The 19,383-nt window shown below is 43.5% G+C and overlaps 1 protein-coding gene across 1 annotated transcript in view; it reads left to right on the forward strand.

Annotated features, from left to right (window-relative positions):
• The first annotated feature begins 4,854 nt into the window (after nt 1–4,854).
• Nucleotides 4,855–19,383, forward strand: part of HIBCH (3-hydroxyisobutyryl-CoA hydrolase) — a 267,813-nt gene continuing 253,284 nt past the window's right edge. The window contains exon 1 of the mRNA XM_075829922.1: nt 4,855–4,977. Coding sequence (XP_075686037.1) covers nt 4,958–4,977 — 20 coding nt within the window. The 5' untranslated portion in view covers nt 4,855–4,957. The remainder of the gene's footprint in view (nt 4,978–19,383) is intronic.

Consider the following 19,383-nt stretch of genomic DNA (forward strand, 5'->3'; position numbering starts at 1 on the left):
TTGTAGATAGTGCCCCACAGCCCATCTTGTAGATAGAGCCACACAACCCCACTTGTAGATAGTGCCCCACAGCCCCACAAACCCCTTAAAAAAGTATACTCACCTAATCCCATTCCCGCGACGGACAGAGCTGCTCCCCAGCCTCGAGACGCCAAGACCGGACCCTTTGCGTAGGCCGGTGTGATCCAGTGACATCATCACGCCGGCCTGCGCAGGGATTCTAGCTCTGCGTCTTTTAGGCTGCAGGTCTAACGTGGCCTGTAGCCTAGTGAATGACAGAACAGGGAGCTGCTCCGCCATAGTATTTCAATGTTTCTGCATCCTGGGGATGCAGATCCAATTTAATGTGGCAGTCGCTAGCACCGGGCATGATAGTGACACACACCCCTCTGTAGATAGCGCCACACCCTGTAGATAGCACCACAACCCCCTGTAGATAGCGATACACCACCCCTGCAGATAGCGCCACCACCCCTTAGATGGTGCCACACACACCCCTGTAGATGTCACACACATCCTCTGTAGATAGCGCCACACACCCCACCCTGTAGATAGCACCACACACACTCCAACCTGTAGATAGTGCCACACAGCTCCCCTGTAGATAGTGCCACACAGCTCCCCTGTATAGTGCCATGCAGCCCCCCCTGTAGATAATGCCACAGTGCACTCTGTAGATCGTGCTACACTCCCCTGTGGATAGAGTCACAGAGCCCTCCTGTAGATAGAGCCACACAAACCCCTGTAGATAGTGCCACACACCCCTGCAGATAATGCCTCAGTGCCCTCTGTAGATAATGCCTCAGTGCCCTCTGTAGATAATGCCACAGTGCCCTCTGTAGATAGTGCCACACCTCCTTGTAGCTAATGCCACAGTGCCCTCTATAGATAATGCCACAGAGCACTCTATACCGTAGATAGTGCCACAGTGCCCTCAGATAGTGCCACACACAACCCTGTAGATAATGGCACAGTGCCCCCCGTAGATAGTGCTACACAGCCCCTGTAGATAGTATCAGAAAACCCCCTGTACATAGCGCCACCCCCCTGTACATAGCGCCAGATCCCCCCCTGCAGCAGGACGTGGATAGTGACTCCGGGGATTCCGCTCCAGGAAGAGCCCCCGGCTTCACTGTTCATATATGGATAGTGACCCAGGGGCTCCTCCAGGAGCGGAATCCCCGGCCAGAGCGTAGATAACGCTCCGGCTGTAGATTCTGCTCCACGAGGAGTAAATGGCAGAGCAGGAAGTGTCCTGCTCTGCCATAGTATTCAGTTCTACCTGCATCCTGAGGACACAGATACAATTGAATATGGTAGTTGCCAGGACATGTCCGGGACAGTCATTTGCCGTGACTGTCTCTGTAAATTCGGAATAATCCTGCCAAATTCAGGATTGTTGGCAACTATGCATATATACAGCACAATGAGGTAACATACAACTGACACCCTGCTGCAACGGCTGGGATCAGACATAGTTACCCCGGCTGTTTAATCCCTTAGATGCTGCTGTCAATAGCAACCATGGATGGCATTTAAGCGGTTAGATAAAGTGGGAGGCTCTCTGTCATCCCAACGGCGCCCCAGCGACGAGATTGTTGCGTTGCCAATGGGTTGCTATAGCAGTATGGGTCTAACAAAAGCCCCCAGCTCTGCCATGAATGGAAGTCTATTGCCACCTAACAGTTTTACAATGACAGGCATAATACACTGCAATACAGAAGTATTTCAGTGTATTATATGAGCAATCAAAAAAATCACACATTCAAGTCCCGAAATTTTCTTTCTTTTTTCCCTTACTTTATTTAAAAAAAATACATTTAACCCCCTAATGACCAGCCTATTTTGGACCTTAATGACCAAGCTATTTTTTACGTTTTTCAATCGTCGCATTCCAAGAGCTATAAAGTTTTTATTTTTGTGTCGACATAGCTGTATAAGGTCTTGTTTTTTGCGGGACAAGTTGTACTTTTTAATAGCACCATTTTTAGGTACATATTATTTATTGATTAACTTTTATTAACTTTTTTTTGGGGGGGAATAGAAAAAAATCGGAAATTTCGCCACTCTTTTTTGCGTCCTAAATCTACGCCGTTTACCGTGTGGTATAAGTAACACAATAACTTTATTCAGCGGGTTGTTACGATTGCAACGATACCAAATTTGTATAGTTTTTGTATGTTTTACTACTTTTACACAGTAAAAACGCATTTTTTTCTAAATTATTTGTTTTTGTGTCTCCATATTTGAAGAGCCGTAATGTTTTTATTTTTTCGCCGATGCGGTTGTATGAGGGCTTTTTTTTTGCGGGACGACTTGTAGTTTTTATTGGTACCATTTTGGAGTTGATGCGACTTTTTGATCACTTTTTATCACATTTTTTTAAAGTCAGTATTCACAGAAAACAGCAATTTTTCCATAGTTTTTTATGAATTTTTTTACGCCGTTCACCGTGCGGGTTAAATAATGTAATAGATTTATAGTGGGGGTCGTTACGGACGCGGCGATACCAAATATGTGTAACTTTTTAACTTTATTTTGTTTTTTTAATAGCTGGGTTTTTCATTTTTTTTCACATTTTTTTTAAAATTAACTTTATTAAACTTTTTTTCCACTTTTTTCCACCGGGTGTCGGTGGGGGAGAGAGGGAGCTCCCTCCCTCTCTCCAAAACCACTCAGATGCGGTGCTCGCTATTGAGCACCGCATCTGAGGGGTTAAACGTGTGAGATCTATACTAATATCGATCTCACCCGGCAGAGCAGGGACGCTCCCAGCCCTCAGCTGCCTCTAGCAGCTGAGAGCAGGGAGATTTGACAGCTCCCTACTCTGTTTACTTATTCCGATGCCGCGACGTAAAAAGTCTATGGCATCGGAATAAGGCCCGTTAGTGACCGACGTAGAAACACGATGGGCCGGTCACTAACGGGTTAAAAAAAGAAAACATAACAAAAAGTATACATAATTGATACTGCACCATCCATAACAAGGGTGTAGTCTTCGGCTGTGATTGGCGCTCCCTGTCAGGCTGAATACGGCTCACATAGACGTCATATGCGAGTTGTCTTCAATCTGACAAGTAGCGCCGATCACAGCAGAAGATGCATAGTGCTTAGCTGAGTGCTTCTGCATCTTCGTTTTAGCGATGCTGGGGGTCTCAGCATCGGACCCCACCTATCACAACTTCTGATATGTCTCTATGACATATCAAAATGTTTTTTTAAACCAGTTACTCTTTAGGGTATGTTCACACAGGGCAGATACGCTGCGTAAAAGTATGGTCAACGCAGAAAATTCCGGATGGAAAACCGCACCAAATTGTGTGTCCCTCTGATCCTGCAGACCAACCTCCTTGGATAACGTTTTCTCCCCTGTGACCTCTGCAGCCTGTGATTGGCTGCAGCAGTCACATGGGATAAAACGTCTTTCCTGGAGGCCGGGCTGGATGTAGGAGCATAGAGATCTGGGTAAGTATAGACTTTTTTCTTTCTGAGATGTGATTTTTGCGCGGCATCGCAGCTTTTCCGCCTCAAAAATTGCAACATCTGCTTTTTGTTGGGGGTTTCAACTCCCCATTAAATTAAATGGGGGAAAACCTGCAACAGAAAACCAGCGATTCCGCGGCATAAATTGACATGCAGCGGATTAAAAAACGTATCACCGGTGAATTTATGGACGTTTTTTCGGCAGGCTTTTCATGCAGCGTGTGGATGAGATTTGTTCAAATCTCATCCACTTTGCTGCTACTATATTACACTACGGACATTCTACAATAAAATCTGTTGCGGAAAGTCCGCAGTATTTACTCTGGCAAAAACCGTGGCAAAAACCTGCCGAATCTGCCTCCCATTGATTTCAATGGGAGGTGAAGGCGTTTTTTTTCCCGCGGGCGGAAAAAAAGGCTCACGGGAAAAAGAAGCGACATGCCCTATCTTGAGGCGTTTTACACCTCAAAAACCCTATTGAAAACAATGGGAGATGGAAAAGAAAAAGCCGCGAACGGCCGCAGCGTTTTTTTTACCCGTTTTTTGGCAAAGACCACTTGCGTTTTTTTCCTTTGCCTGTTGAAGAAAGGGTCAGTTCACACTGAGTTTTTTTACAAGTTTTTTGACACGGAAACCGTGCCAAAAAACGGCCGACTATGCCTCCCATTGATTTCAATGGGAGGCGTTTTTTTCCCACGAGCAGAAAAAACGGCTCGCGGGAAAAAGAAGTGACATGCCCTATCTAAGCGACATGCCCTAACGTCTCTGACCTCACATTAACATCAATGGGAGGCAGAGAAAGTGTATTTCGCTGCGTTTTTTTTACCCGCCATGCTCATTGGCTGTGGGCGAAAAACGCTGCGAAAATCGGCATGCAGGCGGAGCAAAATCTGCCTGAAATTTCAAACAGAATTTTGAGGCAGATTTTCTGCCTGCAAAAAACTAGAGGTAATAAGAATACCTGAAAAAACTAGGCAAAAAACGCAGCAAAAATCACATAAAAAAAACGCGGCCAGAAATGCCTCTGGTGCAAAACCACTTAAAAAAACCGGAGCAGAATTTTCTGCCTGCAAAAAACTCAGTGTGAACAGGGACTAATAAGGGTTTCAAGGCAGGAATATAGTCTAAAGTAGAGCAGGAAGGTATCAGATACAGAAGGTCTTTGCCTGTCAGGCAGTAAAAGGGTTAAAAAACGAAAATGTATGTCTTGTAAGACGCTGAAATGATGTATCACATACTCAGTGCGATACCGACACATACACAGCTCTGCTCCCAGCAGCTTCCACATACACTGCAGTCCTTTATTCAAGTTCTGTGTATGAGCCTAGCTCCGCCCATCCATTGATCACGTGAGAATGACATCATCGAAGGTCCTTCAGCCCACTAGTGTGTGCTAGCATCTTGCTCTGGTCAATGTCAGCTGCTGTTGTGAGCAGTAGTAGTGTCGCTGGTAACATCTGTCACGGGTAAAGCAATGCTGAGGTCCCAGTTAAGGTAGGCTGGCACACATGATGGCACTGCTCAGTGAACTGATACTTACTTGAACATAGAAAGGGACGACAGTTTTAGTCTATTCTAAGAAATGTCAGATAAATAGAATGAAAGGAAAGGAAAACCTCATTCCTACAGATTTGATCTTGCACAGACAGGTGCTAAGAAGCATTGTTAGCCAGGATTATGGAAACAGCCGAGCTCGCTGTGTTACTGTTTCCATTACTCCCAATTAACTTCTATGGGAGTTACTAACGGAGCATAAGGGCGGATTTACACGAACGTGATATACGTCCGTGCAACCCGCGTGGTTTTCATGCGGGTCGCACGGACCTATACAAGTCTATGGGGCAGTGCAGACAGTCCGTGAGTTTTGCTCAGCGTTAGTCCGCTGCGTAAAACTTGCAACGTGTTCTATATTTCGGCGTTTTTCGCGCATCATGCACCCATTGAAGTCAATGGGTGCGTGAAAATCACGCGCACCCCACGGAAGCACTTCCGTGGGACGCGCGTTATTCGCGCAACAGCAGCAAAATAATGAATGTAAACAGAAAAGCACCACGTGCTTTTCTGTTTGCAAACATCCAAACGGAGTGTCATAACGAACATGACACACGGCGCTGTCACGCTGCTGCCACGCGCAAAACGCAGCGTTTTGTGCGCGCGCAAAACGCTCACGCTCAGCTCGGCCACCTCTCCAGAAGGGATAGATAGCGCCACATTGCCCCTGTAGATAGTGCCCACATATAAAGTGTCAGTGCCCATGTAGATAGCACCGCACACACTTACCCTGTAGATAGTGCCACACAGCTCCCTGACCAGAGCGTTACTGATTCTAGAATCTCAAAGCCCCTTATGTCACTGTCCATATATGGACAGTGACGTCACTGTCTCCCTCCTGGAGCGGAATACCTGGCTAGAGTGTTGCATATGCTCTCACCAAGGATTCTTGCATTACAAAGCCCCTAACGTCACTGTCCATGTATGAGCTTTCCAAAGACAGTAGCCCCCAGCCAGAGCGCTTGTGATTCTCTGTCCGGGGACTCCATAGTTTAAGAGCCCCTGACATCACATTTATGGACAGTAACATCAGGGGCTTCCCCGGGCTCAGCACTTAAAGAGGCTCTGTCACCAGTTTATAAGTGCCCTATCTCCTACATAATCTGATCGGCGCTGTAATGTAGATAACATTAAAAAATATTTTAAAAAACAATAATTTTTGAGAAAGTTATGAACAATTTTAGATTTATGGTAATTCGTTTCTTAATGTCCAACTGGGCGTTTTTTAACTTTTGACCAAGTGGGCGTTGCGAAGAGAAGTGTATGACGCTAACCAATCAGCGTCCTACACTTCTCTACATTCATCTCCATTTGTATTCACATCTCGCGAGATCACGCTGTGCTGTCACATACACCCACATTAAAGAGGCTCTGTCACCAGATTTTGCAACCCCTATCTGCTATTGCAGCAGATAGGCGCTGCAATGTAGATTACAGTAACGTTTTTATTTTTAAAAAACGAGCATTTTTGGCCAAGTTATGACCATTTTTGTAGTTATGCAAATGAGACTTGCAAAAGTCCAAGTGGGTGTGTTTAAAAGTAAAAGTCCAAGTGGGCGTGTATTATGTGCGTACATCGGGGTGTTTTTAATACTTTTACTAGCTGGGCGTTCTGATGAGAAGTATCATCCACTTCTCTTCAGAACGCCCAGCTTCTGGCAGTGCAGATCTGTGACGTCACTCACAGGTCCTGCATCGTGTCGGACACATCGGCACCAGAGGCTACAGTTGATTCTGCAGCAGCATCAGCGTTTGCAGGTAAGTAGCTACATCGACTTACCTGCTAACGCCGATGCTGCTGCAGAATCAACTGAAGCCTCTGGTGCCGATGTGTCCTCGCTCGTCTGACACGATGCAGGACCTGTGAGTGACGTCACAGCGTGATCTCTCGAGAACACGCTGTGTCTGCACTGCCAGAAGCTGGGCGTTCTGAAGAGAAGTGGATGATACTTCTCATCAGAACGCCCAGCTAGTAAAAGTATTAAAAACGCCCCGATGTACGCACATAATACACGCCCACTTGGACTTTTACTTTTAAACACACCCACTTGGACTTTTGCAAGCCTCATTTGCATAACTACAAAAATGGTCATAACTTGGCCAAAAATGCTCGTTTTTTAAAAATAAAAACGTTACTGTAATCTACATTGCATCGCCTATCTGCTGCAATAGCAGATAGGGGTTGCAAAATCTGGTGACAGAGCCTCTTTAACTTTACTGAAGTGTCTTGAGAGTGAATAGACATTGCCTCCAGTCAGGATGCAATGTCTATTCACACTCCCGACACTTCGGCAAAGTTTCTGTGGGACTTAATCACACAGCACAGCGTGATCTCACGATGTAAGTCCTACACTAACTTTACTGAAGTGTTGGGAGTCTGAATAGACATTGCATCCTGGCTGGAGGTGATGTCTATTCGCTCTCAAGACACTTCAGTAAAGTTAATGTGGGTGTATGTGACAGCACAGCGTGATCTCACGAGATCACGCTGTGCTGTGAATACAAATGGACATGAATGGAGAGAATTGTATGACGCTGATTGGTCACTGATTGGTCAGCGTCATACACTTTTCTTTACAACGCCCACTTGGTAAAAAGTAAAAAAACGCCCATTTGGACATTAAGAAACTAATTAGCATAAATCTAAAATTGTTCATAACTTGCTCAAAAATGATTGTTTTTCAAAGTAAAACCCACTGTTGTTATCTACATAACAGCGCCGATCAGATTATGTAGGAGATAGGGCATTTATAATCTGGAGACAGAGCCTCTTTAAATTAGCGCTGTGACCAGGGAGTCCCCTTGTGAGGGCCAGGATCCATTTTTAACGTCCGTCACGTGGATGGCTTTCTGAAAAACGGCTGTTTAGAAACTGATGCATTGACTTCTAACAGGGCCGTTAAAACGGGCAAAAATAAAACATGTATTTTTTGACAGCCAGTATTTCATGTGAATACACCCATAGAACTTCATTGTTCTGAAAACGTAGTGAATTCTTTTACATTTCTGTCGATCTAGACATATGTGGGCTTTTTTTTTGTGTGACGAGTTGTAGTTTTTATAGGCACTATTTTCAGGTACACTTAATCTATTAACTTTCATTTTAAAAAAATTGATGGGGCACTGAAAAAAAAAAAAAAGCAATTCAGTCACAGTTGTTTTCTATTCATTTTTTTACGCTGTTTACCATGTGGTATAGCATGTTAACTTCATTCTACAGGCTATTACGATACGGCAATGCTAAATATGTATAGTTTGTTTTATTACTTTTGCACAATAAAAGCAAGTTGTATGGGAAAAAATATATTTTTGTGTTGCCGCATTTCAAGGGCCATAACTTTTTTATTTTTTAACCCCTTCGGGACGAAGCCATTTTTTTTTTTTTCATTTTAATTTTTTACTCCCCGCATTCCAAGAGCCAGAACTTTTTTATTTTTCCGTCAGTAGAGTGGTGTGAGGACTTATTGTTTGCGGGAGGAGTTGTAGTTTCTTTTGGTACCATATATAGTTCCATATAATGTATTGGGAAACTGAAAACAAATTCTTTGCGGGCTGAAAATGGAAAAAACTGCTATTCCTTAATTGTTTTTTGAGTTTTGTTTTTACGGCATTCACCGTTCGGTAACAACAACAACTTATCTTTATTCTGTGGCTCAACACGATTACGGTGATACCAAATTTATATAGGTTTTTCATATTTTACTACTGTTATTGATAATAAACTTTGTTTAAAAAAAAATGTTTTGTGTCGCCACATTCTGAGAGCCCTAATTTTTTAATTTTTTCACCGATTGAGCGATGTGAGGGCTTATTTTTTTTGGGACGAGCTGTAGTTTTTATCAGAACCATTTTTGGGTATGTAGAACTTTTTGATCACTTTCTATTGCATTTTGTTTTAAAGCTAAGTTGACCAAAAAAGTTGTCAATTTTTTTTTTCACGGTGTTCACCGTGCGCGTTAAATAGCGCTGTATTGTAATAGCTCAGACTATTACGGATGCAGCGATATCAATTTTTGTGGGACGAGTTGTAGTTTTTATAGGCACTATACATTTACATTTTTTATATTTTACATTACTTTAGGGGGAAAATGGGAAAAGGCTGGTTTTTTTTTAAACTTATTTTTTTTATTTTTTTTCACTACTAAAAACTTTTTAAACTTTTTTTCACACACTTTATTAGCCCCCAGTGCTAACGTATTGCAGTGGATCGTCATTTTTACAGGCATCTGTTAAGCCATGGCAGGGCTTAGCAGAGACAAAGTGAAGGCAACCTTGGGGGCCTTCATTAGGCCCCCGGGCTGCCATAACAACCGTCATCAACCCCAGATCTGACTCCAGGGGGGGCGATGAGCTGTCGGAGTGGGCCGCCCCCTCTTTTCAACGCCTCAGATGCTGCGGTCGCGACTGACAGCAGCATTTGAGGGGTTAAACAGCCAGGAGCAGCGCGATCGCTGCTCCCGGTTGTTATTCCCGGGTGTCCACTGTTAAATACAGCTGACTCCTGCAGCATTTTGAGCGCGCTCCAAACATCACCCCACGCACCCGGGCGTAATGGCACGTCCGGTTGCGCGAAGGGGTTAAATGACATTGAGTATTTGTTTTTTGCTGCATTAGGCTCTCTTCATATATCGTGTTTATGAACTATGTTTATCGTTACCCAACATACATGATAAAGCGTCCATAGAGCTCCATTAGCGTAGTAAGCATTGCTATTCCATCCTGAGGTATCTTGCAAAAAAAAAAAAAACAAGAATATTGTGCGGTATATGTTTTTTTTTAACATAGGAGCCTATGGTGAGAGATACCACTATTAGACATGCGTCACAGGTATACATTAAATGTATATGTCGGAAAGCTCCAGCGATATAACTGTCAATATATGGGCTTTCTGCATAGCCGCCCTATCCGGGACTCTGACCCTTGGGAAACTCCTGAAGTCACTGTCTATATATGGACAGTGACGTCAGGAGCTTCTCTAGGGCCAGAGTCCTTGGGTGACGTATCCCACTGTATGCCACGTCTCTGACACACAGGATCTACCTAGTAACAATTACATCTAAATTTAGATGTGATCGTTATTCGGTGGATCCTGAGTGTCAGAAATATGCAGGACCCGATCTCAGCCGAGCCATCAGTTCAGCTGAACTGAAGGACTCGGCTTAGACAGAACGATACAGCTTTGTATACTGGATACATAGAAGCTTTTTTTTTAAATTTCCTTTCAAAGGTGTACATAGCATTTAAATGAATTGGTATTTATGCCTAACCACTCCACTTTATCTTGTCCATACATTGTCTGTTTTTAGAGTGTTTTTTTTCTGGTGTTTGTTTTACATGTGCTATTTTCGGCTGCGTTTATAGATTGCATTAAATAAAGATGTCCTGTGATCCATTTACATAAATTGTCTTATTGTGGATGCTATTTACTAATGGGATGTTAGGTTTTTATGCATGTTTATATGTATAGAGGGATCTGCTGTAGCACAGTGAGCTTTACGGTTTCCTTAATCCCAGCCACCTCTCTGTTAGTTTTCCACTTGAAAGCAGCGGCTGCCTCAAACGTTTGAGGCAGGACCGGGTCCGGGATCTCCGTTTTGAAAATAGCTATTTATTCCTATGGGACTGACATTGAGCATCTCACAGGAATGAAAAGAGAAACTGACGTCTGGTCCACACAGCAGACACGTAGAGTAAGATCGGGGGTCATGTAGTCTAACAGAAAGACCGAACAGAGGATAAAAATACATTACTAATTAGTGCTTCCCTTTCCCAACGTATACCTAAGTCATATACGGGTAGGGGAAGTATGGAGCAGGCTCACGGGCTAAGCCCGCTGCATTCAACGCAGGGGTTGGCTGTCTGTTACAGCCAACACTTCACTGTAACGAGCGCTTAAGCGTGATCCTGCTTGTTTAACCCCTTAGATGCCAGGTTCAATAGTGACCGTGGCGTTTAAAGTGTTAGAAAGAGGGGGAAGACCCCCTCTAACAGCCCATCACCCCCCCATGATACGATTGCGGGTTGACATGGCATCCTGGGGGCTTAATGAAGGCCCCCTGCCTGCCATCTTTGTACACCTATAAAGATCTGCCTCCGGCAGAGCTTGATGGGTACCTGTCAGAAACACGATATACTGCAGTACATTAGTATTGCAGTATATAGTGTTAGCGATCACCGTTTCAAGCCCCCTAGGGGGACTAAAAAATAAAAGTAAAAATCAGTCAAATTAAGTTTTTTTTAATGTACAAAAAAATCTGTAAAGTTCACAAAACTCAATCTATATAGTTTTCCCCCTAAAACGGTGTAAAAAATAAACATAATTTGTATTGCCACGTCCATAAGAGTCTGAACTATTACAATATAACATTGTTTGAATGCCGTAAAATAAAAGTATACGCCAGAATCACTGGTTTTTGTCACCCTATCTCCCACAATTTTTTTTAATAAAAAGTGATCAAGAGCTTGCATGAACACCAAAACCATTAACCCTTTCAAGACCGAGCTCATTTTGACCTTCATGACCAGCCCCATTTTCTCAAATCTGACGTGTCACTTTATGTGGTAATAACTCCGGAATGCTTTTGCCTATCCAAGCGATTCTGAGATTGTTTTCTCGTGACATATTGTACTTTATATTAGTGGAAACATTTGGTCAATAAATTCATTGCTTATTTGTGAAAAACACCAAAATTTAGAGAAAATTTGCAAAAATTATGATTTTTCTCATTTTAAATGTATCTGCTTGTAAAACAGATAGCAATACCACACAAAATAGTTACTATTTTATATATTCCATATGTCTACTTTATATTTGCATAGTTTTTTGAACATTATTTTATTTTTCCAGGACATTACAACGTTTAGAACTTTAGCAGCAATTTCTCACATTTTCAAGAAAATTTCAAAAGGCCATTTTTACAGGGACCAGTTCAGTTCTGAAGTGGCTTTGAGGGCCTTATGTACTAGATAGACCCTATAAATCACCCCATATTAAAAGCTGCACCCCTCAAAGTATTCAAAATAGCATTCAGAAAGTTTCTTAACCCATTAGGCGCTTCACAGGAATTAAAGCAAAGTAGAGGTGAAATTTACTAATTTAATTTTTTTTGCTGAAATTAATTTGTAATAAAAAAAATTCTGTAACACAGAAGGTTTTACCAGAGAAACGCAACTCAATATTTATTGCCCAGATTCTGCAGTTTTTAGAAATATCCAACATGTGGCCCTAGTGTCCTAATGGACTGAAATACCGGCCTCAGAAGCAAAGGAGCACCTAGTGGATTTTGGGGCCTCCTTTTTTTAGAATATATTTTAGGCACCATGTTAGGTTTGAAGAGGTCTTGTGGAAATCCCCCAAAAGAGAGACGGTTTTGGAAACTGCACCCCTCAAGGAATTTATCTAGGGGTATAGTTAGCATCTTGACCCCACAGGTATTTTGCTATATTTATTGGAGTTTGTCTGTGAAAGTGAAAATCTACTTTTTTTCTGAAAAAATATAAAAAAAAATTATATTTGCAAGGAATAAAGATTAAAAAGCACCCCAGAACTTGTAAAGCTACTTCCCCCGATTACGCCAATACCCCATATGTGGTACTAAACTGCTGTTTGGACCCACGGCAGAGCTCAGAAGTGAAGGAGCGCCATTTGGATTTTGAAGCTCAGATTTTTGCTGGATTGGTTTTCAGTTCCATGTCGCGTTTGCAATGCCCTGGAGTAAGCAAAACCGTGGAATCCCCCCAAAACTGACCCCATTTTGAAGACTACACCCCTCAAGGTGTAGGTAGTGTAACGTATTATAAACTGTCAGTGTGACGCGGAGAGTCACACTGACAGGAAGCTTATGAGAACCAGCATCCGGCTGGTTCTCATAGGCTGCTGTGCATGGCAGACCCGGGGGCCGTTATATGGCCCCCGGTTCTGCCTTGTAACCGACTGCAGCACCAGCAATCGGTCCCCGGGAAAGTTTGTTGTAGCAACAAACTTTCCAGTTTGTTATAGCAACAAACTTTCCAGTTCGTTGCTACAACACACTTTCCCTGCGATCACATGACCGGGACCTGAACTAATCAGGTCCCGATCATATCTCCGGGACCAGAGGCAGGTGATAACAGCGCGATCCGGGTGTCAGCGCTACTCTGAGACACCCGGATCGCGCTTTTAACACCCACCGTGAATTCACGTCGGCACTGCACAGAGCCCAGCAAATGCCGACGTGAATATACAGTGGGCGGTCGGGAAGCGGTTAAAAACTACAGCTCGTCCCACAAAAAATATGCCCTCACATTGCTCAATCGACGGAAAAATAAAAAAGTTATGGCTCCCAGAATTTGGCGACACAAAATACATTTTATTTTTTGCAGTTAGCTCTTTCCTTGTAAAAGTAGTAAAATATAAAGAAAACAATATAAATTTGATATCACTGTAATCGTATTGACTCGCAGAATACAGTTAACATGTCATTTTAATTGTACGGTGAACGCTGTAAAAACTAAGCGCAAAAACCGATGGAGGAATTGCTGTTTTTTTCATTTCCCACCCCACAATGAATTTTTTTCCCCATTTCCTAGAACATTATATAGTACAATAAAAGGTGCAATGAAAAACTAAAACTTGACCAGCAAAAATCAAGCCCTCGTAGGGCTGTATCGACGGGAAACAAATTAGTGAAAATCTGAAAAATGGCTGCATCGGGAAGGGGTTAAGGATGTAGACAGTTTTGGCTTGTCTTATTTTTCAAATCTGAGTTGTCACTTTTTTTGTGACACATGGTACGTTATATTATAGATAACACAAATATGTTGAAGGAGGTACATTTTTGGAAATCCCTCTGCTTCGAATGAAGGTGGATGCCCATTGCTTTAACTGAAGATAACAGAAGAGTTTGTCGCATTATGTGACTCCTGTAGAGCAGGGGATAAATTAATCCTGGTGATGAAGCTTTGTGAAGCCTTTGTTTCACCACAAACTGAACAAAGGCCTGGAAGAAAAATAGAGTAACCCGCACTGAAAGGGTTTTTATTTTTAGTAATAAAACTTCTGGGTTGGCAGCAGGTCTAGACAATCTGTTCTGGTCGGTACTTGTCTTGGTATGTGGAGAAATAAAAAAATGAAAAAAAAAGGGGGAATGACCTGCGCCTGGTAGTATAGTAGTTTTATGCAATTAGCCAGATAAAAAGTCAGCACTTAGTACTTACACAATCCCATAAGGGAAAAACAGCTTGTCTGGTTCTCCTGGACCTCGCTGTTTCACCTTCTTCTCTGGGTGTGGTGGAGATAGAAGGAAATCCCAAGTCTCTACAATCCCATATGGGAGAAAAACAGCTTGTCTGGTTCTCCTGGACCTCACTGGTTCATCTTATCCTCCGGGTGTGGTGGAGATTACCAGCAATAAATCCATAGTTTCTCCATAGTAAATTTAAACGTTTTAAATTTTTTAGAGGTATTTAAAAGATATAAAAGAGTTTGACGCTTCGCAATACACTGCTTCCTCAGGAGTCTGACCACAAGTTGAAATGTTGTTCTCTTAACCCCTTAGTGACCAGCCCATTTTAGGCCCTAATGACCAAGCTATTTTATTCGTTTTTCTATAGTCGCATTCAAAGAGCTATAACGTTTTATTTTTTTCGTCTACATAGCTGTATGAGGACTTGTTTTTTGCGGGATTAGTTGTACTTTTTAATAGCACCATTTTAGGGTACATATAATTTTTAGATTAACTTTTATTAACCTTTTTGGGGGGGATTATAAAAAAAAACTGAAATTCCGCCATTGTTCTATGCGTTTTTAAATTGACACCGTTCACTATGCGACGTAAATAACATGTTACCTTTATTCTATGGGTCGGTACGATTACGGCGATACCACATATGTAGAGGTTTTTTTATGTTTTACGACTTTTGCACAATATAAACACTTTTCAACTAAAATTATTTGTTTTTGCATCGTCGCTTTCCAAGAGCCGTAATTTTTTATTTTTTTTCATCAATGTAGTGATTTTTTGGGCTTGTTTTCTGCGGGACAAGACGTAGTTTTGAATGGTACTGTTTTGGGGTGCATGAGACTTATTGATTCATTTTTATTATTACTTTTTTGGGGGGCAATGGAAAAAAATTGCAATTTCGCCATTGTTTTTTGCGTTTTTTTTTTACGGTGTTCACCTTGCGGTTTAAATGACATATTAACTTTATTAATGGAGTCATTACGGTCGCGGCGATACCACATATGTGTACTTTTTTTTTTTTTACGCTTTTACTAAATAAAACCACTTTTTATGGAAAAAAATGTTTTGTTTTTTTTTTTTACTGTACTTTTTATTAATAAGCTTTATTTCACTTTGATGACTTATTTTATTAGTCCCACTAGGGGACTTTACAGTGCGATCATCCGATCGCTGCTATAATGCTTTGGTATACTTCGTATACCCAGAGCATTATTGCCTGTCAGTGTAAATCTGACAGGCAATCTGTTAGGACGTGCCTCCGGCGCGTCCTAACAGGCATATGTCCAGGGCAGACCTCGGGGCTTTTATCAAGCCCCCGGCTGCCATGACAGCTCATCGGAGACCCGCGATTGCATTCGCGGGCCGCCGATGGGTGACAGAGGGAGCGCACTCCCTCTGTAAACAAAGTTAAATGCCGCGGTCGCTATTGACGGCAGCATTTAACGGGTTAAACGGCCGCGATCGAAGTAAACTTCGATCGCGGGCGTTGGAGCAGGAGCTCAGCTGTCATCAGACAGCAGAGCCCCGGCTCCTGGCTGCACGGGAGACCTGTGCAGGACGTTAGGCTAGGCGAACGTAAAAAGCCGTCAGCCTAGCCTAAGGCCCCTTAGTGACCGACGTAAAAAGGCGTATTGGTGGTCACTAAGGGGTTAAATAGTGCAAAGGAGGAAAAGAAGGAGGAGATAACATAACCCCACCTTCTTTTTGCATATAAACCTTATAGAACATTATAAAACACAACAAAGAACTATAAAAAGCATAAAACAAAATTCATTGCCTTTAGGGTGAAATGAGGACTGCAGAGTACTCGATGGAGTCCGAGACTGAAAGGGAGCGACACATCAGACGGCTCAGTAAAGAAGGCCGGGAGTTGGGCACTAACCATATAAGGGAGTCTATGGAGACTGGGTTAGATTTAGGGACTTCTAGTAGGACCCAGAGAGGAGCAGAAGAAGAGTAATGGAAGAGGGAGAGTTGGGCTATGACCAATGCCTGAAGGACATTGACACCCCAGGCCTACCTGGAGTTTGTGTGTCTGTGTAAGGTGTATCTGGCAATTCTTGTGAATCCCTAGATATAGGAGAGGACTTTCATTCGAAGGTTACGTAGAATATAGGCTGGGACAGACACCAGCAGGACTTAGATGTAAAATATTTTTGTTGACATGGCAGCTGAGTGCCTAAGAAAGGCTCCCAGGCCTGTCATGACTATATGCCAAATAGATTGCCTGTCAGTTGTACGCTAAGTATAACATAGAATTATATCAGCAATCATAAGATGGTATTGTGAAGGCCCCTAGTAAAACAAATTTTTAAAAAAAACAATTCAAGTTTATTAAAAATAAAAAGATTACCGTAAAAATAAGATAAAACAATTCTTAATCAGTAAGTTCCATTTTCCCCAAAATAGTGCCAATGAAAACTACACCTCGTACCGCAAGAAACAAGCCCACATATGGTTACATTGAAGTAAAAATTAAAACCGTTGGGGGGCGTGGCCGGATGTCTGCCTGAGTAGACGTGCTTCACAGTGCTCCTGAGCTCCCTGACTCCTTATCCTGCTGATATCCTTGCCATCCTGCGTTTTAAGTTGCCCAAACGGGCAGGACAAGTGCATCTATCACCCCTGTACCCTTACCTGTTGGTAGTTTTGGGGTCTGGTGCCGTGGAGCCCTCCTTGAGAGAGAAGCTGGTCAGTCGGCAGTACTTCCTGTGGAGCACGAGGCGGGCGGAAGTGAAAGGCTGACTGCAGGAATCTGGCTCTGTGTCGGTTGCTGCTGCTGGAGGCTGGTGTTGCCGATTGCTGACGGCGGGACTGTGGATCGGCTGGGAGGCAGAGCTGTGCAGCGGTGTGTGGTGGTTGTCCCGTTGCAGGCAGGAGGATCCGTCTGAGGAGCACTTCCCAGGTATTTTACTGGACTGAGCTAGCCATTCAGGCCCACTACTCACCCTGCATTGGGCCTGACACTGGGTCCCCGGGATACCTCACACCCTTAGCTTGTGGACTTGCTCCGTTTGGTGTATCAGACACCCTGCCAGCTCCTACATACCCTGCATCCCCACATTTACATCATGGGAGGCAGTAAGGCTGGAAAGAAGGGGAAAACTAGGTCCACGCAAGGCAGTTCTATTCCCCCAACAGATGAGGAATCCCTAGATGAGATGGAGGATGGAGCCTCTGGCTCGGCCCTGGCCAAAATCAAGGCTAATGCAGTAAAGAGGCTGGAGCAATTTGCTAGGCCTGAACACCCCCCTGCTTCTCCGGACCCATCTTTATCCCTGTTTGAGGGCTCGCTGAGTCCTCCAATACCAATTTCACCACAGGACCTGCCTGTTTCTTCCTCTCATGTGGATACGAAATTTGCTGAGTTAATGTCTGCAATTACCTCCTGTCAATCCTTGTTGGTTACTAAGGTTGATGAACTCCGTCAGGATTTTGTTATCCTGAGGCATGATGTGCAAAAAGTGCGGGAACGCACTACAGAGGCAGAGCGCAGGATATCGGAGGTGGAGGATATTCTACATCCTATTCCAGCTCAGATTGCTGATTTGAGGAGACAGGTGGAGACCTCGGTCGAACGGGCTGATGATTTTGAGAACAGATTACGCCGGAACAACATCCGCATAGTGGGGCTGCCAGAGAAGTCAGAGGGTACAGATGCTGTTTCTTTCTTGGAAAAATGGCTGAAGGACACCTTTGATGACACTGTATTTTCAGCATTCTTCACAATTGAACGGGCTCATCGGGTCCCTGCTAGGCCCGGGCCGCCGGGAGGGCCCCCTCGGCCTATGTTGGCGTGACTGCTGCATTTCAGGGATAGAGATGCTATTCTTCAGGCGGCAAGACGTAAAGGCTCTATTTTACATGGCTCTCAGCGGATCTCCATTTACCCTGATTTTTCGGTCACAATCCGGAAGCAGCGTGTGCGTTTTACAGAGGTCAGGAAGAAGCTCCAAGAAAAGGGGTACAAATATGCGATGTTATATCCTGCTAAACTGCGGGTGGTGGATGGGCCGACTGCAAGATTTTTCCTTTCCCCTAATGAAGCCTTGGACTGGGTGGCTGCCGCTCCCCGAGCCCCAGGAATGAACCTCCCCCCATGATTGCTGCGATCCCCTGTTGGGGTAGCCCCCCCTGATGTTTAATTTGTTGAAATTGTCTCTCTCTCTCGTTGAAAAGTAATTCCTGCACTGATTTGGTTGCTGATTACATGCTGTACTTACACTGTTACTTAGGAGAGATGATGTGATATGACTGATATACTGCTTAACTATTTTGTCATTTGTCTTTCACTGTTTACTTTGTATTTCTTTTGCTCCTTTTCCTCTCTTAGTGGGGTCAGGTCTCAGGACTGAGCTGCTGTTGTAGCTGTTAGCTTAGTCAGGGACCACTGTTCTCAGTTGTAGTTCAGTTAGTGGGTACAGGTCTGCACTAGAAGTCTGGTGCTTGACAGGGACGGTTGGGGTTTGTTTTACTGTATTTCAATGTACGGTTATATGTTATATGTGGTGTGTCATGAGCGTGTGTGTGTGTGTGTGAATGTGTATGTATTCTTCTCCTCTCCATTCCCATCATATACTAGCTCTGGGTCTCCTGTTGTATTCTGCTCTTCAGGCGTACCATGGCTGTAATTAAGGTCTTGAGCTGGAATGTCCGTGGGCTCAATTCAAAATTTAAACGGTCTCTTGTGTTTAACTTCCTGAAGAAACACTCGCATGATGTTATTTGCTTACAAGAGACGCATTTAACTGGACAAAAAATTCTGGCCCTTAAACGGGCCTGGGTAGCTAGAGGATATCATTCCTCATACTCCTCTTATTCTAGGGGGGTGTCTGTTCTGATAGCCAAGAGTGTGCGCCTGGAGGTGTTGAAGGTAGCATGTGACCATTTTGGGCGCTATGTCATTGTACACTGCTCATCCCCTGAGTCCTGTTTTACCTTAGTAAATGTATATGTTCCCCCGCCCCTAGATCCCACACTATTGGACTCGATAGCCCAGAAACTCTGAGTTCCCCGCTGGCCCAGTGTTGTGTATGGGTGACTTCAATGCAGTCCCTGATATATCCTTGGATCGTACTGGAGGTTCGGATCAGTCCTCTGTTCACCTCAACTCCTGGTCCTCAATGCT

This window comes from Rhinoderma darwinii, chromosome 6 (assembly GCF_050947455.1).
Source record: "Rhinoderma darwinii isolate aRhiDar2 chromosome 6, aRhiDar2.hap1, whole genome shotgun sequence".
In the NCBI taxonomy this organism is placed as follows: domain Eukaryota; kingdom Metazoa; phylum Chordata; class Amphibia; order Anura; family Rhinodermatidae; genus Rhinoderma; species Rhinoderma darwinii.